The sequence below is a fragment of the Bombina bombina genome, chromosome 2 (assembly GCF_027579735.1).
Source record: "Bombina bombina isolate aBomBom1 chromosome 2, aBomBom1.pri, whole genome shotgun sequence".
Classification (NCBI taxonomy): domain Eukaryota; kingdom Metazoa; phylum Chordata; class Amphibia; order Anura; family Bombinatoridae; genus Bombina; species Bombina bombina.
The window spans coordinates 705,921,203-705,940,649 of NC_069500.1; the positions used below are offsets into that span (position 1 = coordinate 705,921,203).

Genomic DNA, 19,447 nt, shown 5'->3' on the forward strand with positions numbered 1-19,447 from the left:
AAAAGCATTAGCTAACTTCAGAGCTTTAATCCTATCTTGGATTTCCTCCAAGGAAGTCTCAGTCCTGAGAGACTCAGAAAGAGCATCAAACCAATAAAGCTGCCGCACTAGTGACAGTAGCAATGCACGCAGCTGGCTTCAATAGCAGACCCTGGTGAAAATAAATCTTTTTAAGTAGACCCTCCAACTTCTTGTCCATGGGATCTTTAAAGGCATAACTATCCTCAATGGGAATAGTAGTTCGCTTGGCTAAGGTGGAAATAGCCCCTTCCACCTTAGAAACCGTTTGCCAAACCTCCCTGAAAGAGTCAGTTATAGGAAACATCTTTTTGAAAATAGGAGAGGGAGAGAAGGGAATACCTGGTCTATCCCATTCCTTAGAAACAATCTCCGAAGCTCGCTTCGGCACTAGAAAAACGTCTGAGTAAGAAGGAACTTAAAAATATCTGTCCAATTTACTCGACTTCACAGGAGCGACCACTACTGTGGAATCACAGTTGTCTAAAGTAACCAAAACCTCCCTGAGTAACAGGCGGAGGTGTTCTAGTTTAAACCTGAAAGATACAACCTCTGAATCAGTCAAAGGCAATGAACTTTCTGAGTCTGAAATTTCGCCTTCCGATGGAACCTCAATACCCTCCATCTCAGTTCCCTGGGAGGGTACATCCGAGATTGCCACCATTGCATCAGAAACCTCGCTGACCGCATGGTTGTCTTTCCTCTTACGTTTGCCTTGTAGCATAGAAAAAGCAGACAACGCATCAAATTGTGGAAGACATGAGCACAGCTATGTCTTTTAAGATAACTCCAGCAGGCACTAGAGCAGAAGTACAGGGCACTGCTTGTGCGGGCGTTAAAGTTTGGGACGCTTGTGGAGAAAGCTGTGGCATACTCTGAATCTCGTCAGACTACTGAGAAACATCCGCTTTTGAAAAATTATGCTCATGCAAAATCTTTTCCTTATAACATAAAGCCCTCTCAATACATGAAGGACAAAAAGGGATTGGTGGTTCCACATTTCCATCCAAACACATGCAGCAAGTAACATTCTGCACGGCTCCTAAGTCCATACTGAAACACAATAAGCTGACAATGTAATAAAAAAAATTTTAATACTAAATTGTTACTGTCCCTTTAAAATATAATATGAAACTTTTTTACTACATGAAGAAAAGTGTTCCAAAAATTAGAAGATAATCAAATTACTTTATATCTCCAAAAAAATTTCATCACTTAAACCGTTACTGTGTCTTTAAATTTTAAAAAGACAACTATTTTTCTGCAGCAGGAAAAAACGTACCCCGTTAGTTAATTTAATTAAATTCAGACACCCAAACACCTCAGCAACTCTGCTGAGGTGCCTATCTGCCAACCGGGGTCACTGCAATGTTCTTAACGATCCGGATGATAAGGGCTCCAATAACACTAAAACCGCTTGCTCTATATAGTTAAAAACCATGCGGTTATAGTGCAACACTGTTCCGACGTCCCTCACACCAGACACGGATGAATATTGTGCAGCTCACAGGAAGCGCGCAAAAACTATAGCCCCGCCCATCGTGGGCGTTACTAAAACACACAACCCGACCGGCTTCACAGAAAAAATTAACTGTTGGGGAAATTAACCGTAATGAAAAACAAGCTTAGCTCCCAGCCCCAGTGCCTGTACATATGCTGTCCCAAGACTCTCCATACACAGAGAGCATGATGTCCCAACATAAGAGCCCCATGACCGAGCCTTATATGTTTAAGTATATAATTAAAGTGCCCACTTTCCTCTGAGTTTTGTGTTCCTCACAGAATAAAAAAGTCAGTACTTACCTTAATGCTGTCTGACAGCAAGACAGTCCAGCAGGTTTAAGAGGTCCTCTCCCTCCCATAGCCCTGTGGAAAATGATAAAGCCTGAGTAAGATTGCTTAGGCCATCATGATAAGGGCAGCATAAATGTATGGGAGGTGCAGTGAGAATTATGTCCCACAAGTTCTCAGTGCTTTAAAGCCACCAAAAGCTCTACTGAAGAGACTGATATGGACTACGGCTACACCCTAGAACAAAGCAGCATAATCTTGTACTACTTTAAAAATAATAAACTCTTGATTGAAGAATCTTTTTCTAACACCTAACTTTGCCACTTCCTAGCACTAACGTAGGCAAAGAGAATGACTGGGGTGGGAGGGAAGGGAGGAGCTATTTAACAGCTCTGCTGTGGTGCTCTTTGCCTCCTCCTGCTGACCAGGAGGTGAATATTCCATAAGTAATGAAGATCCGTGGACTCATCATGTTTTTAAAAAAAAAAAAGTTAGCACTTAACCTCGTATATCTGCCTGACAGCAAGGCAGCTCACCAGGTTTGAGAGGTCTTCTCCCTCATATCGACCTGTGGAGAAATAAAAAAGACTGAGTAATTTCACTCAGGCTTTAGGAGTTAGGGCAGCATAAAATACATGTGAGGCGCAGTGAGAATTATGTCCCACCAGTTCCCATTGCTCTAAAGCCACCACTGCTCTACTGAAGAGACTGATTTGGTCTACAGCTACACCCTAGGACAAAGCAGCACAATCCTGTACTACTTTAAAAATAATAAACTCTTGATTGAAGAATCTTTTCTAACACCTAATTTACCACCTCCTTGCTCTTAACGTAGGCAAAGAGAATGACTGGGTTGGGAGGGAAGGGAGGCGATATTCAACAGCTTTGCTGTGGTGCTCTTTGCCGCCTCCTGCTGAGCAGGAGTGATATTCCCAATAGTAATTAGATGATCCGTGGACTCATTGTGTCATTAAAAAGAAATATCTGCATTGTATGTACATAGATTAGGAACTGCACTGCAAACAATGTATTTAAAGTGATGGTAAATACTTATTCCAAACATTATTTAAACCTACATAGCATGTGCATGAAAACCGCATTTTTTTTTAAAAACATTTTATTATAGTGTTACTGTTATTTTTATTTTATTTTTTAAAGAGAACCATAAGGCTAGAAAGCTGGTTGGATAAGAGGTGGAAATGTCAACTTAAGATCGAGGGTCAAACTATATTAAAATTTACCAGCCCCTTAAAACGTTTAATATTGATTTTGTAAGTACAGCATTCAATGACACAACCCTTGAAAAGTCCAATGAAAATCACCCTCACCCCTGTAACCACTTAGCCAAAGACATTGCAGTGTCAGTAACATTTCACCACACTTTCCAACCTGCCTAAGGGGGTCAGAACAAACAATTAAGATGTATAGTTACATCAAAAGACAGCAAAATCAATAAATAATTTATATTGAAAAGTTATTTTACATAGAGATGAAATTAGTATAAAGAAATGAAGATGCAGTAGAGGTAAATGATCAACATGGAATTAAGGCTATGAGGAATTTCTGGTTTAATATATTTTCATATAGTGCGTAAATTACATGGCGGAAAATATTGAAACATATACACAATAAAAAAGTGTTTATTTTTTAACCAGAACCCTAGATATCCTTATCTGAGCAAAGGTGTGGAAGGGGAACCTTAGTCATGGATTACCATCTACATTCAGGCAGGGATATTTTAGCCTGGCATTGCAGCTGCAGTCAGACATTGTTTACCAATACCCTTTTCTCTTATTTAGGTATTCTAGTGAAATGTATACAGGGTATTCTCTGATGGACTTTAAAAAGGGACAGTCGAGTCAAAATTAAACTTTCATGATTCAGATAGGGCATGCAATGTTAAACAACTTTCCAATTCACTTTTATCATCAAATTTGCTTTGTTATCTTGGTTTTCTTTGTTGAAAGCTAAACCTAGGTAGGCTCATATGCCAATTTCTACACCCTTGAAGGCCGCCTTTTAGCTCAGTGCATTTTGACAGTTTTGCACAGCTGGACAGAGCTAGTTTATATGTGTCATATAGATAAGTGTGCTCAATTCCGTAGAGTTATTTATGAGTCAGCACTGATTGACTAAAATGCAAGTCTGTCAAAATAACTAAAATAAGGGGGCAGTCTGCAGAGGATTAGATACAAGATAATTACAGAGGTAAAAAGTATATTAATATTACAGTGTTGGTTATGTAAAACTGGAAAATTGGTAATAAAAAGGGATTATCTATCTTTTAAACAATATTTTTTCTTCCAAGTAGTCTGTTCCTTAAACTGGGACACCAAATGTGTGTTTTGTTGAATCTTTAAATATTGTATGACTTTCTCTACAGCAGATTGGTGTTGTCAATCATATTAACATGTTCTCTTTTCTATCAAATCCTTTGACATAAAATAAATAAATTAATAAAAATCAAAGCTTTACTTTTCAACAGTATTCTTCAGGCTGGTTAGCTCTTTCTCCACTGCCTGCAACTCTGATTCCTTTGCTCTCAATTCGTTTTGAACATCTTTAACCTCCTGAAGTTTAGATAACACAGAAGCACTTTGTGAGCGAGCACCTGGAAAAGACAATTGTTTATTAAATATATTTAAAAAAAAAAAATATTATATATATATATATATATATATATATATATATATATATATATATATATATATATATATATATATATATATATATATATATATATATACATATACACACACACACATACATACATGTAGCCCTCAGTTTACGCCGGGGTTAGGTTCCAGACGGAATGGTTGTAAATCGAAACCGTTGTAAATTGAAACCCAGTTTATAATGTAAGTGAATGGGAATTGAGGGAGATAGGTTCCAGGCCCTCTCAAAATTGTCATAAGTAACACCTAATACATTATTTTAAAAGCCTTGAAATGAAGATTTTACATGCTAGACAGCATTATAAACCTAATAAAATAATCACAACACAGAATATATAATTAAACTAAGTTAAATTAACAAAAACATTTGCTAAACAGCATTATAAACCTAATAAAATAATCACACAACACAGACTTTGCTTGCATTTTTCTGCAAACAGTTCTTTCTATGCATTCCAACCTGGACTGAGTTATAGACAGGAAGATCTTGTTCCTTTGAAATCTGCTCGATAGCTCAGGTCTGGTTAAACTGATTCATTTCAGCTTGCTTGGCTTTGCTACAACACAAGCGGACAGCTCCACCTACTGGCTATTTTAATAAATGCACTGCTTCTCAATAGCAGTCACATGACTGGAAAAAAAGGTTGTTATTCTGAAACGGTGTAAATTGAACCGTTGTAAAACGATGGCCACGTGTGTGTGTGTGTATATATATATATATATATATATATATATATATATATATATATATATATATATACATACACACACATACACACACACACACATATATATATACATAAATACACACACACATATATACATACACACACATAGTTGTTGTACATGAGGTGGAGGAATAAATTAAATGCATTGCTCAATACCAGAGTGGATAGAAAATTAAAAGATTTTTAAAACTGAAATGAGGAAAAATCTATTTATAATTGAAATAAATTTTTATTCATTTTCCATTGGACATAATACAGAACAAATCATGTGATTAAAGATGGACAAAGTCATACAATCATAACCCGGGTACATGTCATAAAAGTCTCTTTTTGTATTTCCCATAGTCCAAAGTATAAAGATTCTGCCCCATCTCATCCCTGCAAGTCCAATAACATAACTTCAAACATTATATTCAAAACATTAATAACTCCCACAAAATCCCTCCCCCCCCCTCCCCCCCCCTCCCCCCCCCCCCAGGTGTTTCCAAGGCCCATAGCTAAATCCTGGCAAAATCAATACTCTTATATCAACAGCTAGCTAAATACATTGTCTTTGCATAAGTATTTAGGTGTGGGTGTCAGGTGTCCGGGGTTCTCTACTATTTCCCTCTCCCATCCTCCTCAGCTTCAACCCTCTCACATCTGATCCTGTCAGCAAATCTATAAGAAGTTATCCTCTCTCAAGATCCAGTAAAACCATATTTTTTGAAACTGCTCATTAGATCCCTGAGACCATGCTGCTAGTTCTGACATTGTGTAGGTGTCTTTAATTTTATCTACTACCTCCCCCCAACTAGGCGCTCCCACCTTCCAATGTCTGGCTATGCATATCCGTAAGCATGTACAGAGAGTCTTAATGAAAGTATTGATCGCTGAGTTAAACGCTTTATTTCTTTCGTTTAGTAGTGCCTGAGTTATCGTCAGTGAAATGTTTTCGTCTAGAATGTTGCTGAGTAACTCCGAGAGCCGCACCCACAGTGGTTGTACTTTCGGACAGTCCCACCACATATGCTTATATGTCCCTCTCTCCTTACAACCTCTGTAACAGGTCCCTGTCCTATCTGAAGTCATGTGCGCTGTCCGCTCAGGAGTAAGATACCATCTGAAAGCTACTTTCAAGCAGTTTTCTCTCATATCTGCACTTAGCATTCCCCTACCCACCTCAGATAGGATATCATCCCATTTTCCCTTCTCCCTAGTCTCACCTATATCTGTCTCCCATCTTCCCATCAGGCAGTTCCCATCTCCTGAAGCAATATATATATATAATTGTGATATCAGATGCTTTCCTCTAGAGGGGTTTTTGCAAATCTTTTCCAACATGGTCGGGGACCGACCAGTGCTGTTAGTCAGGTATTTAGTGATAACCGACGAGATCTGTAAGTAGAGGAACCAGTGTACCACATATGGTTGGACCTTATCTTTGATCTGGTTAAATGTAAGTATTGTATTTCCATCTAGAAAGTCCGCCACCCTATACAATCCCTTATTTTCCCATTTCCCCACAGATTTCCTCAGTTCCCGGGGCATTAAGAATTTCATTGGCATCAATAAGGATTGAGTAGAGTACAGTCTCATTGTTTTAGTAAACTTGTCCCACAAGTGTATTGTCTCACATGTTACAGGGGATCTATACGTCAGCGTTTTTGCTTTCAAAGTGGGGTCCCACAAAATATCTGCCTGGTTTTCACATCCAGCTATATCAGCCTCTATTCGTGGCCAAATGACTTCCTTCAGATTTTTCTCTAAAATGGTAGTTTGTGCTAACCTAGAGGCATAGTAGTAGTCTACTAGATTCGGGACTCCTACCCCCCCCCCCCCCCCGACCTGTCTATGCTGCTCTAACACTTGTGCTGCTATTCTTGCTTTCCCATCTCCTCTTAAAAAGCGGAGTAGATCTACTTGTAAGGCCTGTAGGTCTGTCAAGGGTACCGCAATCGGTATCGCTCTAAAGAGGTACATGATTCTAGGTAGCACATTCATTTTTAAAGCCGACAGTCTCCCGTACCACGAGAACCCACCCTTTTTCCAATTACTGAGGTCTTTCCTAATAGCTTTATAGAGAGGGACATAGTTTAATTGGTATAAATCTGAGAAATTCCCGTTCAATTTCACCCCTAGATAAGTAATGTGAACCTTTGCCCATGAGATGTTAAAATTCAATTCCATCATATTTTTGGTATGAGGGGGAAGGGTGATCGGAAGGGCCTCGCATTTGTCTATGTTAACCTTATATCCTGAAATCTCTGAAAATTTCCCCAGAATGTCATATAGGTTAGGTAAAGAGATAAGGGGCTTGGTCAGCGTCAACAAGACATCGTCGGCAAACAATGTGATCTTATAGTCTCCCCCTGCCAATTGTACACCCGATATCTCCCTTGATTGTCTAATGACCGCTGCCAACGGTTCGATGCAAATGGCAAATAAGAGCGGCGATAGCGGGCACCCCTGACGAGTCCCATTCAAGATATCTATGGACCTCGATGTATAACCTGCGGCACCCACCACCGCCGTTGGATTTGAATATATAGCTGTTAAGGCTTTTATAAAGGCCCCCCGAAATCCCATTTTATCTAGCACTTTAAACATATAGTTCCAGTCCACCCTATCAAACGCCTTTTCCGCGTCGAGTGATAGTAGTAATGCTGGCGTCTCAGTTTTCGCTAAGTAGTCTATTAGGGTCACTATTCTCCGCACATTATCTGGGGCTTCCCACTCTTTGATAAATCCCACCTGGTCCTGATGCACCAGGGAGGGAAGAATCAATTTCAATCTATTCGCCATAATTTTTGTAAAAATTTTAAGATCTGTATTTATCAGCGAAATAGGCCTATAATTTTGGCAAAGTTTCGAATTCTTTCCCACCTTAGGTATTACCACAATCTTAGCTTGTAGCATTTCTTTAGGGAGCTCCCCCCCCTGCCAGGATTTCATTGCAGAATGTAAGTAGGTGGCCTACCAAATCCTTCCAGAACAATTTGTAATATTCCCATTAGACCATCGGGGCCCGCTGCTTTCCCTGTCTTCAAGTCTTTGATAACCGTCAGTATTTCTATAGCCGTAATTTTCGCGTTAAGTTGTGTAAGGTCAGAGTCCTGGATTACCTGTAAGTCAGCCTGTCGTAAAAAATTGTCTATTTGTGTCGTAAGGTCCCCCGAAGCCACCTTTTTCCCATCATACAAATCCTCATAAAATTGGGCAAAAGTTTCAGTTATCTCCTGAGGGTTAGAGGTGGGAGCACTGTTTGGTTTCTGAATTGAAGGTATAGCAAAAAATTTAGTTCTCTCCCTTAAACGCCAAATATTTGTCAGGCTTATTCGCATATACATAATAGTGCGCCCTTAATTTCAAAGCCACTCGGATAGAGAATTCATTTAGGATTTTAGATAATTCCTGTCTTTTGGACTGGAGGGTCTTATATATCCTAGTTGATAAGGTACGTCTATGCTCTCTCTCAAGTGTCTCAACCTCCCCCTGGAGGGCATTAACTAATTGTGATGACTTTTTCAACAACATCGACTTCTCTTTAATGAGTAGGCCTCTCATAAAGGGCTTGTGTGCCGCCCATGTCATTAGAGGGTTGCTTGTGGACCCCACGTTTATCTGCCAGTATTCCCTCAGTGCTTTGGTTACTCTCTCATGTATCTCTGGATTCCTAAGGAGTGTTGCATTATATGTCCACGACCTTTGTTGTGTGAAGTTTATTATACCCGATAGCTCCAAAGTCACTAAGGAGTGGTCTGACCAAACGCACGGCTGTGTGCTTGATGCGATCAAGTTAGGAGTCATGATTTGACTTACGTATATATAGTCTAATGTTGAGTACGATTGGTGTGCCGGCGAGTAGTATGTATAGTCATGTTTGGAATTACCTACTGCCGTCCAAGAGTCTATAAGGTTATGTGCTCCTAGTGATTCTCTAATGGACTTAATAATGGCATTGTGCCTGTGTTGTTTACTCGTCATCCCTTTGGGTCCCCCCCCTAAAAAGAGGACATAGGTACATTAAAATCCCCTGCTAAAATAACTCTTGTGACCACTGGGTAAGATGATGTGATATTTGCCGAAAAAAGGTATTCTGTGTCTCATTAGGTGCGTAAACATTACATAATGTGATTTTGATATTCTGAATTGTGCCCCGAACAATTACAAACCTGCCCTCCTTATCTCTAGTTACATTGTCCAGGATAAAGTCTAATGACTTATGTAATAATATCGTCACCCCCCTTTTTTTGCGTCCGTCGTGGAGTGGAAGTGATGTGGAAATTGGTGCGACCAATATTTTGGTATTGTCTGGGAAATGAAGTGTGTTTCCTGAAGGAAAATAATGTTTACTTTCAGTTTCAGGTAGTGCGTCATGGCCGTGCGTCTCTTATTATCTGTATTAAGTCCCCTAACATTATGAGAGATCAATTTTAAATTATGTGACATTGCCATTTCTCCCAATACCTTTCAGAATGTCCCATATAGTTATCACGTCAACTAAGCTCTCACCGCCCTGAGGCCCCCCTCCTACTTCCTTGCCCCCAGACACCCGAATCACCCTCTCACCTTGTCTTCTCTCCTGTTCTGCCATCCTATACTTACTAGGAAACACCTGGTATAAAAAAAACCACATTAAATAACAATAAAAAACATTTTCAAAAACATAAACTGTTTTGGTCCTTTTAGGACTCCACCACATATTGTACCTAAGTGCAGTTACATTCATAAATAGTTATTGTGGCAAGATATGTAATTAGAATGTACCGAAACAAATAAAACATTAAAAGGTCATTTACATTTTTCCCTTTACAGTATAGTCAGTGGATCAGCAACTAATTGTGATAAAATAACCCTACTTTTTCCTCACTGGAAGACAGACTTTGTCTGATATTAACAGTTGCATTGTATTTTAACTAACTAACATAGTGACATAACTTACAAGTATGGCCCAATGTTCAAGGGCCCCCATGGTGATCAACATATCCCCCCAACCATCTCCTACAAGACATTAAACTTTCCAACCCTTATTTCCTTAGAGAACAAGAAAGAAAAAAGGAAACATAAAGTGAATACAGCTTTAGTATACTTATCTATCCATCGTCCCTTTCTTTAACAACCTTCGGGTAATCACAGAGTTCCTCCCCTCTAAAAGGGGGTATACCCAAATAAGGGACATGTGTCTTTCCTCTTCAACTTTTGTTGATAGGACGCAAACTCCTCAAGTTTTCCGTTTCTTTTCTGGTATCCTGGTCCATTGCTTCTGTCGGGTTTTATTCCCCTGACTGAGTTGATCTGAGGGACCTCCCTGTTGTGAGAGATCCGGAGGCTCAATCTTTAGCTTACGACATACTTCTGGAATCTCCCACGGTTCTTTAATGAAGAATGACTTTTTCTCCCACGTTATGCGGAGGGCAAAAGGAAACCCCCATCTATATGGGACCTGATTTTTCCTTAGTAAAGAAGTTAAAGGCCGAAGAGAGCTTCTTCTGTGTAGTGTCCTCAAGCATAAATCCTGGAAGAACTGAATAACATTGCCCTGATACTTAAATGTTGGGTTCTTCCTTGCTGCAGCTAGTATTTCTTCCTTTTCTTGAAAGCGTAGCATCCTTATGATGACATCTCTGGGAGGTTCTTCCCCCTTAGGCTTGGGCCTAAGTGCCCGATGTGATCTTTCCATCTGGAATTTCTCCTCTCCAGCTGAGCCAGTGATGGAATGAAAAAGGTTAAGCAAATATGCACTCAGCTCCTTAGGGCCAATTGATTCTGGAACTCCTTTTAGCCGTAGATTAGATCTGCGGCTCAGATTTTCTAAATCTTCCAGCTTGTCATATATATCCTCAATGTCCGCCTGTTGGGAGGAGACCTTTTCTGTCATTTCATTTAGACCAACTACCATAGAGTCTCCGCTTTCCTCTAGGGTGTTTACACGAGATCCTAAATCTACTACCTCCTTTTTCAGCTCTGCTATACTATTGGTCACAGAGTTTTGCAAGCTTTCCATTTTTTCCAAAAGTTTCTCAAAGTTTGTATTTATGTCCCGCTTGGAGACCAGGTGATCCAAATCAGCCTTAGTTATGGGCCTTGTATCTGTTGTCCCTTCTGTGGGATGCTCATCCATATCCCTCTCTTCATCAGAAAGCTGTGCTTGTATATCAGAGGCTTTATCCCCCTTTGCGGGTCTGAAAAAGAGGCTAGAGGCCGATTGTTTGCTTAGAGGGTTCACCTTAGTATTCTTTCTGGCAGCCATTTTGGCGCGTCACTGACGCGAGTGTAAGAATTATAAGTACTGTCCTTTAGTGGTATCACAGGCCAAACCTCCTCCTTTATCTTCTAACAGGCAGAAATAGACAAGCAATGTATATTTACTCCTTTGAGTATAGAGTTGATAACTGTAGAACCAGGGAGAAGGGTGCTAAATGTAATGACAAGTTACAGACTGTTTAAATCATAATTTCCTGCACAGTTTCAAGTATATGGGAGATTACATATTTGCTGTTACAAGATGTGGGATTTGCTTCCTCCTCCTCTCCTCCAACACATTAATAAACATTCTCAAAGTCTGTCTTTCTTGACCCTTTCAGTGGATCCTTCAGGGCCCCAGGTATATTAAAACAAGCAGCTTGTTCCCCTGTAGTTATCCCTAGGGAAAGTTCACCACGCTGTTCTCTCAGTATTCATATAAGTTATATGGGCTTATGTGACATCTCTCATTCACTGCATTGATATAACTGCTGCATGCAGAGTTTATATAATTTTGTCTTTCTTATCCCTGGCAGCTTGTTACTGTTTGCATCCTCTATCTCCCCCGGTTCATTCTTTGTAAATGTCCCTCTTTTTCATTATAACTATGGCTCCCATTAAAGGTTATGTGGCCCCAGAAGCTATTCTGATTATTTATCAAGACCCCCTTGCTATGCAGGTCTGTATCAGCAAGGCCTTTATCACTCCGTAGCTTAGGAGCTGCAGAAGCCAACCTCACCCTCTTCCTCCTTCACTTGCCGCTTATTTACATCTGTCTCCTTCTTGTTGAGACCCTTTATTATAATTTTAAGCCTCTTACCCACCTCCGCTATCGAGTTCTGCAGCGGCTGCAGCCTTTTCTTAAGAAAGTTTCTCCACGTGGGCTGTGAAAATGGCGACCGGCCTTCCTGTCAGAAGTCTCCACAAAATCTTGCTTAACACAGAAAGAATCTTTGCTCCGATGTCTGTAAAGTAGTGTCTGGGTGTTCTGCACCACATACGCTCACATTCTGTGTCTCTGATGTGCCTGTAGCACTGATTTCTTGCCTTTATTCTCCTTCTCCTGCACGGAGCTCTCAGCTTAAGCAGCCATTCCCTTGCTGCTCCAGACTCCGCCCCTCAAAATCTATCTATTTAAAGGGACACTGAACCCAAATTTGTTCTTTCGTGATTCAGATAGAGCATGCTATTTTAAGCAACATTCTAATTTACTCCTATTATTTTTTTCTTCGCTCTCTTGCTATCTTTATTTGAAAAAGAAGGCATCTAAGCTTTTTTTGGTTCAGACTCTGGACAGCACTTTTTTATTGGTGGATGAATTTATCCACCAAACAGCAAGGACAACCCAAGTTCACCAAAAATGGTCCGGCATCTAAACTTACATTCTTGCATTTCAAATAAAGATATCAAGAGAATGAAGAAAATTTGATAATAGGAGTAAATTAGAAAGTTGCTTAAAATTTCATGATCTATCTGAATCACGAAAGAAAAAATGTGGGTTCAGTGTCCCTTTAACAAATTATAATCCAAAGGTTATTCATCCTGAAATAGAGATTAGTTTTTCAATATAAAACAAGATGCTGTATATTCATGGCTGTAACTTTTTTTTTTTTTGGTTAATTCCATTAACCATTTAAAATGGTTTCTGTCAGATTATTTTGAACAATTTTTCTATCTTGAAGATATCACATATTGGTTTGCAATTTTCGAAACTGTGAATTTGTGTCTGCAGAAATAACATGCCTCTTCTTCACAGAAGAATGTTATATAATAAACATACAGGATTAGGAAATAGGACTTAAAAAGATAACTTTTGGGGTTTCAGATAGAAGCATACAATTTTCAAATTTATTTCTTTTATCAGATTTGCTTCATTCTCTTGGAATCCTTTGTTAAAGGAGAGCAATGTTCTACGGGGCCAAGCTGAATACATTGGGTGAGACAGTGACAAGTAGCTCGCTCACTGTAGTGAACAAAACAAATTAGATAAGAGGAGTCAATTGGAAAATTGTTAAAAATTGCATGTTCTTTGAGAATCAAAGAGTGAGGAGGGAGGAGGGAGGGGCAAGCATTAACCCCTTAAGGACACGGCCATTTTTCAATTTCTTTCCCTTAAGGACCAAGGCTATTTTTACATTTCCGCGGTGTTTGTGTTTAGCTGTAATTTTCCTCTTACTCATTTACTGTACCCACACATATTATATACCGTTTTTCTCGCCATTAAATGGACTTTCTAAAGACACCATTATTTACATCATATTTTATAATTTACCATAAAATTTGTTATAAAATATGATGAAAAAATGGAAAAAAACACACATTTTCTAACTTTGACCCCCAAAATCTGTTGCACCTCTACAACCACCAAAAAACACTCATGCTAAATAGTTTCTAAATTTTGTCCCGAGTTTAGAAATACCCAATGTTTACATGTTCTTCGCTTTTTTTGTAAGTTATAGGGCAATAAATACAAATAGCACTTTGCTATTTCCAAACCATTTTTTTTTTCAAAATAAGCGATAGTTATATTGGAACACTGATATCTGTCTGGAATCCCTGAATATCCCTTGACATGTATATATTTTTTTTTTTAGTAGACATCCCAAAGTATTGATCTAGGCCCATTTTGGTATATTTCATGCCACCATTTCACCGCCAAATGCGAGCAAATAAAAGAAATTGTTGACTTTTTCACAAATATCAGGTTTCTCACTGAAATGGTTTAGAAACAACTTGTGCAATTATGGCACAAATGGTTGTAAATGCTTCTCTGGGATCCCCTTTGTTTAGAAATAGCAGACATATATGGCTTTGGCGTTGTTTTTTGGTAATTAGAAGGCCGCTAAATGCCGCTGCGCACCACATTTGTATTAGGCCCAGCAGTGAAGGGGTTAATTAGGTAGCTTGTATGGAGCTTGTAGGGTTAATTTTAGCTTTAGTGTAGTAGACAACCCAAAGTATTGATCTAGGCCAATTTTGATATATTTCATGCCACCATTTCACCGCCGAATGCGATCAATTAAAAAAAACTGTTCACTTTTTCACTAACTTTGGGTTTCTCACTGGAATTATTTACAAACAGCTTGTGCAATTATGGCACAAATGGTTGTAAATGCTTCTCTGGGATCCCCTTTGTTCAGAAATAGCAGACATATATGGCTTTGGCATTGCTTTTGGTAATTAGAAGGCCGCTAAATGCCGCTGCCCACCAAACTTGTATTATGCCCAACAGTGACAGGGTTAATTAGGTAGCTTGTAGGGAGCTTGAAGGGTTAATTTTAGCTTTAGTGTAGAAATCAGCCTCCCACCTGACACATCCCACCCCCTGATCCCTCCCAAACAGCTCTCTTCCCGCCCCCACCCCACAATTTTCCCCGCCATCTTAAGTACTGGCAGAAAGTCTGCCAGTACTAAAATAAAAGTTTTAATTTGTTTTTTTTTATTATTTAAAAAAAATAATCATATTCTGCTGTGTAGGATCCCCCCCCTTAGCCCCCAACCTGCCTGATCCCCCCCAAAGAGCTCTCTAACCCTCCCCCCACTAACTATTAGTCACCATTTTGGGAACTGGCAGCTGTCTGCCAGTACTCACTTTGCAAAAACATAATTTATGCTTACCTGATAAATTCCTTTCTTCTGTTGTGTGATCAGTCCACGGGTCATCATTACTTCTGGGATATAACTCCTCCCCAACAGGAAATGCAAGAGGATTCACCCAGCAGAGCTGCATATAGCTCCTCCCCTCTACGTCAGTCCCAGTCATTCGACCAAGAATCAACGAGAAAGGAGTAACCAAGGGTGAAGTGGTGACTGGAGTATAATTTAAAAGATATTTACCTGCCTTAAAACAGGGCGGGCCGTGGACTGATCACACAACAGAAGAAAGGAATTTATCAGGTAAGCATAAATTATGTTTTCTTCTGTTATGTGTGATCAGTCCACGGGTCATCATTACTTATGGGATACCAATACCAAAGCAAAAGTACACGGATGACGGGAGGGATAGGCAGGCTCATTATACAGAAGGAACCACTGCCTGAAGAACCTTTCTCCCAAAAATAGCCTCCGAAGAAGCAAAAGTGTCAAATTTGTAAAATTTGGAAAAAGTATGAAGCGAAGACCAAGTTGCAGCCTTGCAAATCTGTTCAACAGAGGCCTCATTCTTAAAGGCCCAAGTGGAAGCCACAGCTCTAGTGGAGTGAGCTGTAATTCTTTCAGGAGGCTGCTGTCCAGCAGTCTCATAGGCTAAACGTATTATGCTACGAAGCCAAAAAGAGAGAGAGGTAGCAGAAGCTTTTTGACCTCTCCTCTGTCCAGAATAAACGACAAACAGGGAAGAAGTTTGGCGAAAATCTTTAGTTGCCTGCAAGTAGAACTTGAGGGCACGAACTACATCCAGATTGTGTAGAAGACGTTCCTTCTTTGAAGAAGGATTTGGACACAAGGATGGAACAACAATCTCTTGATTGATATTCCTGTTAGTGACTACCTTAGGTAAGAACCCAGGTTTAGTACGCAGAACTACCTTGTCTGAGTGAAAAATCAGATAAGGAGAATCACAATGTAAGGCTGATAACTCAGAGACTCTTCGAGCCGAGGAAATAGCCATTAAAAACAGAACTTTCCAAGATAACAATTTTATATCAATGGAATGAAGGGGTTCAAACGGAACACCCTGTAAAACTTTAAGAACTAAGTTTAAACTCCATGGCGGAGCAACAGCTTTAAACACAGGCTTGATCCTAGCTAAAGCCTGACAAAAGGCCTGGACGTCTGGATTTTCTGACAGACGCCTGTGTAACAAGATGGACAGAGCTGAAATCTGTCCCTTTAATGAACTAGCTGATAGACCCTTCTCTAAACCTTCTTGTAGAAAGGACAATATCCTAGTGATCCTAACCTTACTCCAGGAGTAACCTTTGGATTCGCACCAGTATAGGTATTTACGCCATATTTTATGGTAAATCCTTCTGATAACAGGCTTCCTAGCCTGTATCAGGGTATCAATAACCGACTCAGAAAAACCACGTTTTGATAAAATCAAGCGTTCAATTTCCAAGCAGTCAGCTTCAGAGAAGTTAGATTTTGATGTTTGAATGGACCCTGTATCAGAAGGTCCTGTCTTAGAGGTAGAGACCAAGGCGGACAGGATGACATGTCCACTAGATCTGCATACCAAGTCCTGCGAGGCCATGCAGGCGCTATTAGAATCACTGATGCTCTCTCCTGTTTGATTTTGGCAATCAATCGAGGAAGCAGCGGGAAGGGTGGAAACACATAAGCCATCCCGAAGTTCCAAGGTGCTGTCAAAGCATCTATCAGAACCGCTCCCGGATCCCTGGATCTGGACCCGTAGAGAGGAAGTTTGGCGTTCTGGCGAGACGCCATGAGATCTATCTCTGGTTTGCCCCAACGTCGAAGTATTTGGGCAAAGACCTCCGGATGAAGTTCCCACTCCCCCGGATGAAAAGTTTGGCGACTCAAGAAATCCGCCTCCCAGTTCTCCACTCCCGGGATGTGGATTGCTGACAGGTGGCAAGAGTGAGACTCTGCCCAGCGAATTATCTTTGATACTTCCATCATTGCTAGGGAGCTTCTTGTCCCTCCCTGATGGTTGATGTAAGCTACAGTCGTGATGTTGTCCGACTGAAACCTGATGAACCCCCGAGTTGTTAATTGGGGCCAAGCCAGAAGGGCATTGAGAACTGCTCTCAATTCCAGAATGTTTATTGGAAGGAGACTCTCCTCCTGATTCCATAGTCCCTGAGCCTTCAGAGAATTCCAGACAGCGCCCCAACCTAGTAGGCTGGCGTCTGTTGTTACAATTGTCCAGTCTGGCCTGCTGAATGGCATCCCCCTGGACAGGTGTGGCCGATAAAGCCACCATAGAAGAGAATTTCTGGTCTCTTGATTCAGATTCAGAGTAGGGGACAAATCTGAGTAATCCCCATTCCACTGACTTAGCATGCACAATTGCAGCGGTCTGAGGTGTAGGCGTGCAAAAGGTACTATGTCCATTGCCGCTACCATTAAGCCGATCACCTCCATGCATTGAGCTACTGACGGGTGTTGAATGGAATGAAGGACACGGCATGCATTTTGAAGCTTTGTTAACCTGTCTTCTGTCAGGTAAATCTTCATTTCTACAGAATCTATAAGAGTCCCCAAGAATGGAACTCTTGTGAGAGGAAAAAGAGAACTCTTCTTTTCGTTCACTTTCCATCCATGCGACCTTAGAAATGCCAGAACTAACTCTGTATGAGACTTGGCAGTTTGAAAGCTTGAAGCTTGTATTAGAATGTCGTCTAGGTACGGAGCTACCGAAATCCCTCGCGGTCTTAGTACCGCCAGGAGGGCACCCAGAACCTTTGTGAAGATTCTTGGAGCCGTAGCCAATCCGAATGGAAGAGCTACAAACTGGTAGTGCCTGTCTAAGAAGGCAAACCTTAGATACCGGTGATGATCTTTGTGAATCGGTATGTGAAGGTAAGCATCTTTTAAATCCACTGTGGTCATGTACTGACCCTTTTGGATCATGGGTAAGATTGTCCGAATAGTTTCCATTTTGAACGATGGAACTCTTAGGAATTTGTTTAGAATCTTTAAATCTAAGATTGGCCTGAAAGTTCCCTCTTTTTTGGGAACCACAAACAGGTTTGAGTAGAACCCTTGTCCTTGTTCCGACCGCGGAACCGGATGGATCACTCCCATTAATAACAGATCTTGTACACAGCGTAGAAACGCTTCTTTCTTTATCAGGTTTGTTGACAACCTTGACAGATGAAATCTCCCTCTTGGGGGAGATAATTTGAAGTCTAGAAGGTATCCCTGAGATATGATCTCTAGCGCCCAGGGATCCTGAACATCTCTTGCCCAGGCCTGGGCGAAGAGAGAAAGTCTGCCCCCCACTAGATCCGGTCCCGGATCGGGGGCTCTCGGTTCATGCTGTCTTTGGGGCAGCAGCAGGTTTCCTGGCCTGCTTGCTCTTGTTCCAGGACTGGTTAGGCTTCCAGCCTTGCCTGTAACGAGCAACAGCTCCCTCCTGTTTTGGTGCAGTGGAGGTTGATGCTGCTCCTGTTTTGAAATTCCGAAAGGGACGAAAATTAGACTGTCTAGCCTTAGCTTTGGCTTTGTCTTGAGGTAGGGCGTGGCCCTTACCTCCTGTAATGTCAGCGATAATTTCTTTCAAACCGGGCCCAAATAAAGACTGCCCCTTGAAAGGTATATTAAGTAATTTGGACTTAGAAGTAACATCAGCTGACCAGGATTTTAGCCACAGCGCCCTACGTGCCTGTATGGCGAATCCTGAGTTCTTAGCCGTAAGTTTGGTTAAATGTACTACGGCCTCCGAAATGAATGAATTAGCTAGTTTAAGGACTCTAAGCCTGTCCGTAATGTCGTCTAGCGTAGATGAACTAAGGTTCTCTTCCAGAGACTCAATCCAAAATGCTGCCGCAGCCGTAATCGGCGCGATACATGCAAGGGGTTGCAATATAAAACCTTGTTGAACAAACATTTTCTTAAGGTAACCCTCTAATTTTTTATCCATTGGATCTGAAAAAGCACAGCTATCCTCCACCGGGATAGTGGTACGCTTAGCTAAAGTAGAAACTGCTCCCTCCACCTTAGGGACCGTTTGCCATAAGTCCCGAGTGGTGGTGTCTATTGGAAACATCTTTCTAAATATTGGAGGGGGTGAGAACGGCACACCGGGTCTATCCCACTCCTTAGTAACAATTTCAGTTAGTCTCTTAGGTATAGGAAACACGTCAGTACTCGCCGGTACCGCAAAGTATTTATCCAACCTACACAGTTTCTCTGGTATTGCAACGGTGTTACAATCATTGAGAGCTGCTAAGACCTCCCCTAGTATACACGGAGGTTCTCCAATTTAAATTTAAAATTTGAAATATCTGAATCCAATCTGTTTGGATCAGAACCGTCACCTACAGAATGAAGCTCTCCGTCCTCATGCTCTGCAAGCTGTGACGCAGTATCAGACATGGCCCT

At 40.8% G+C, this 19,447-nt stretch overlaps 1 protein-coding gene across 1 annotated transcript in view; it reads right to left on the reverse strand.

The window, feature by feature from the left end:
- SMC2 (structural maintenance of chromosomes 2) overlaps positions 1–19,447 on the reverse strand; it is a 291,284-nt gene that overhangs the window by 201,706 nt on the left and 70,131 nt on the right. Inside the window, 1 exon segment of the mRNA XM_053702691.1 lies at positions 4,285–4,420. Within this exon segment, the coding sequence (XP_053558666.1) occupies positions 4,285–4,420 (136 nt within the window).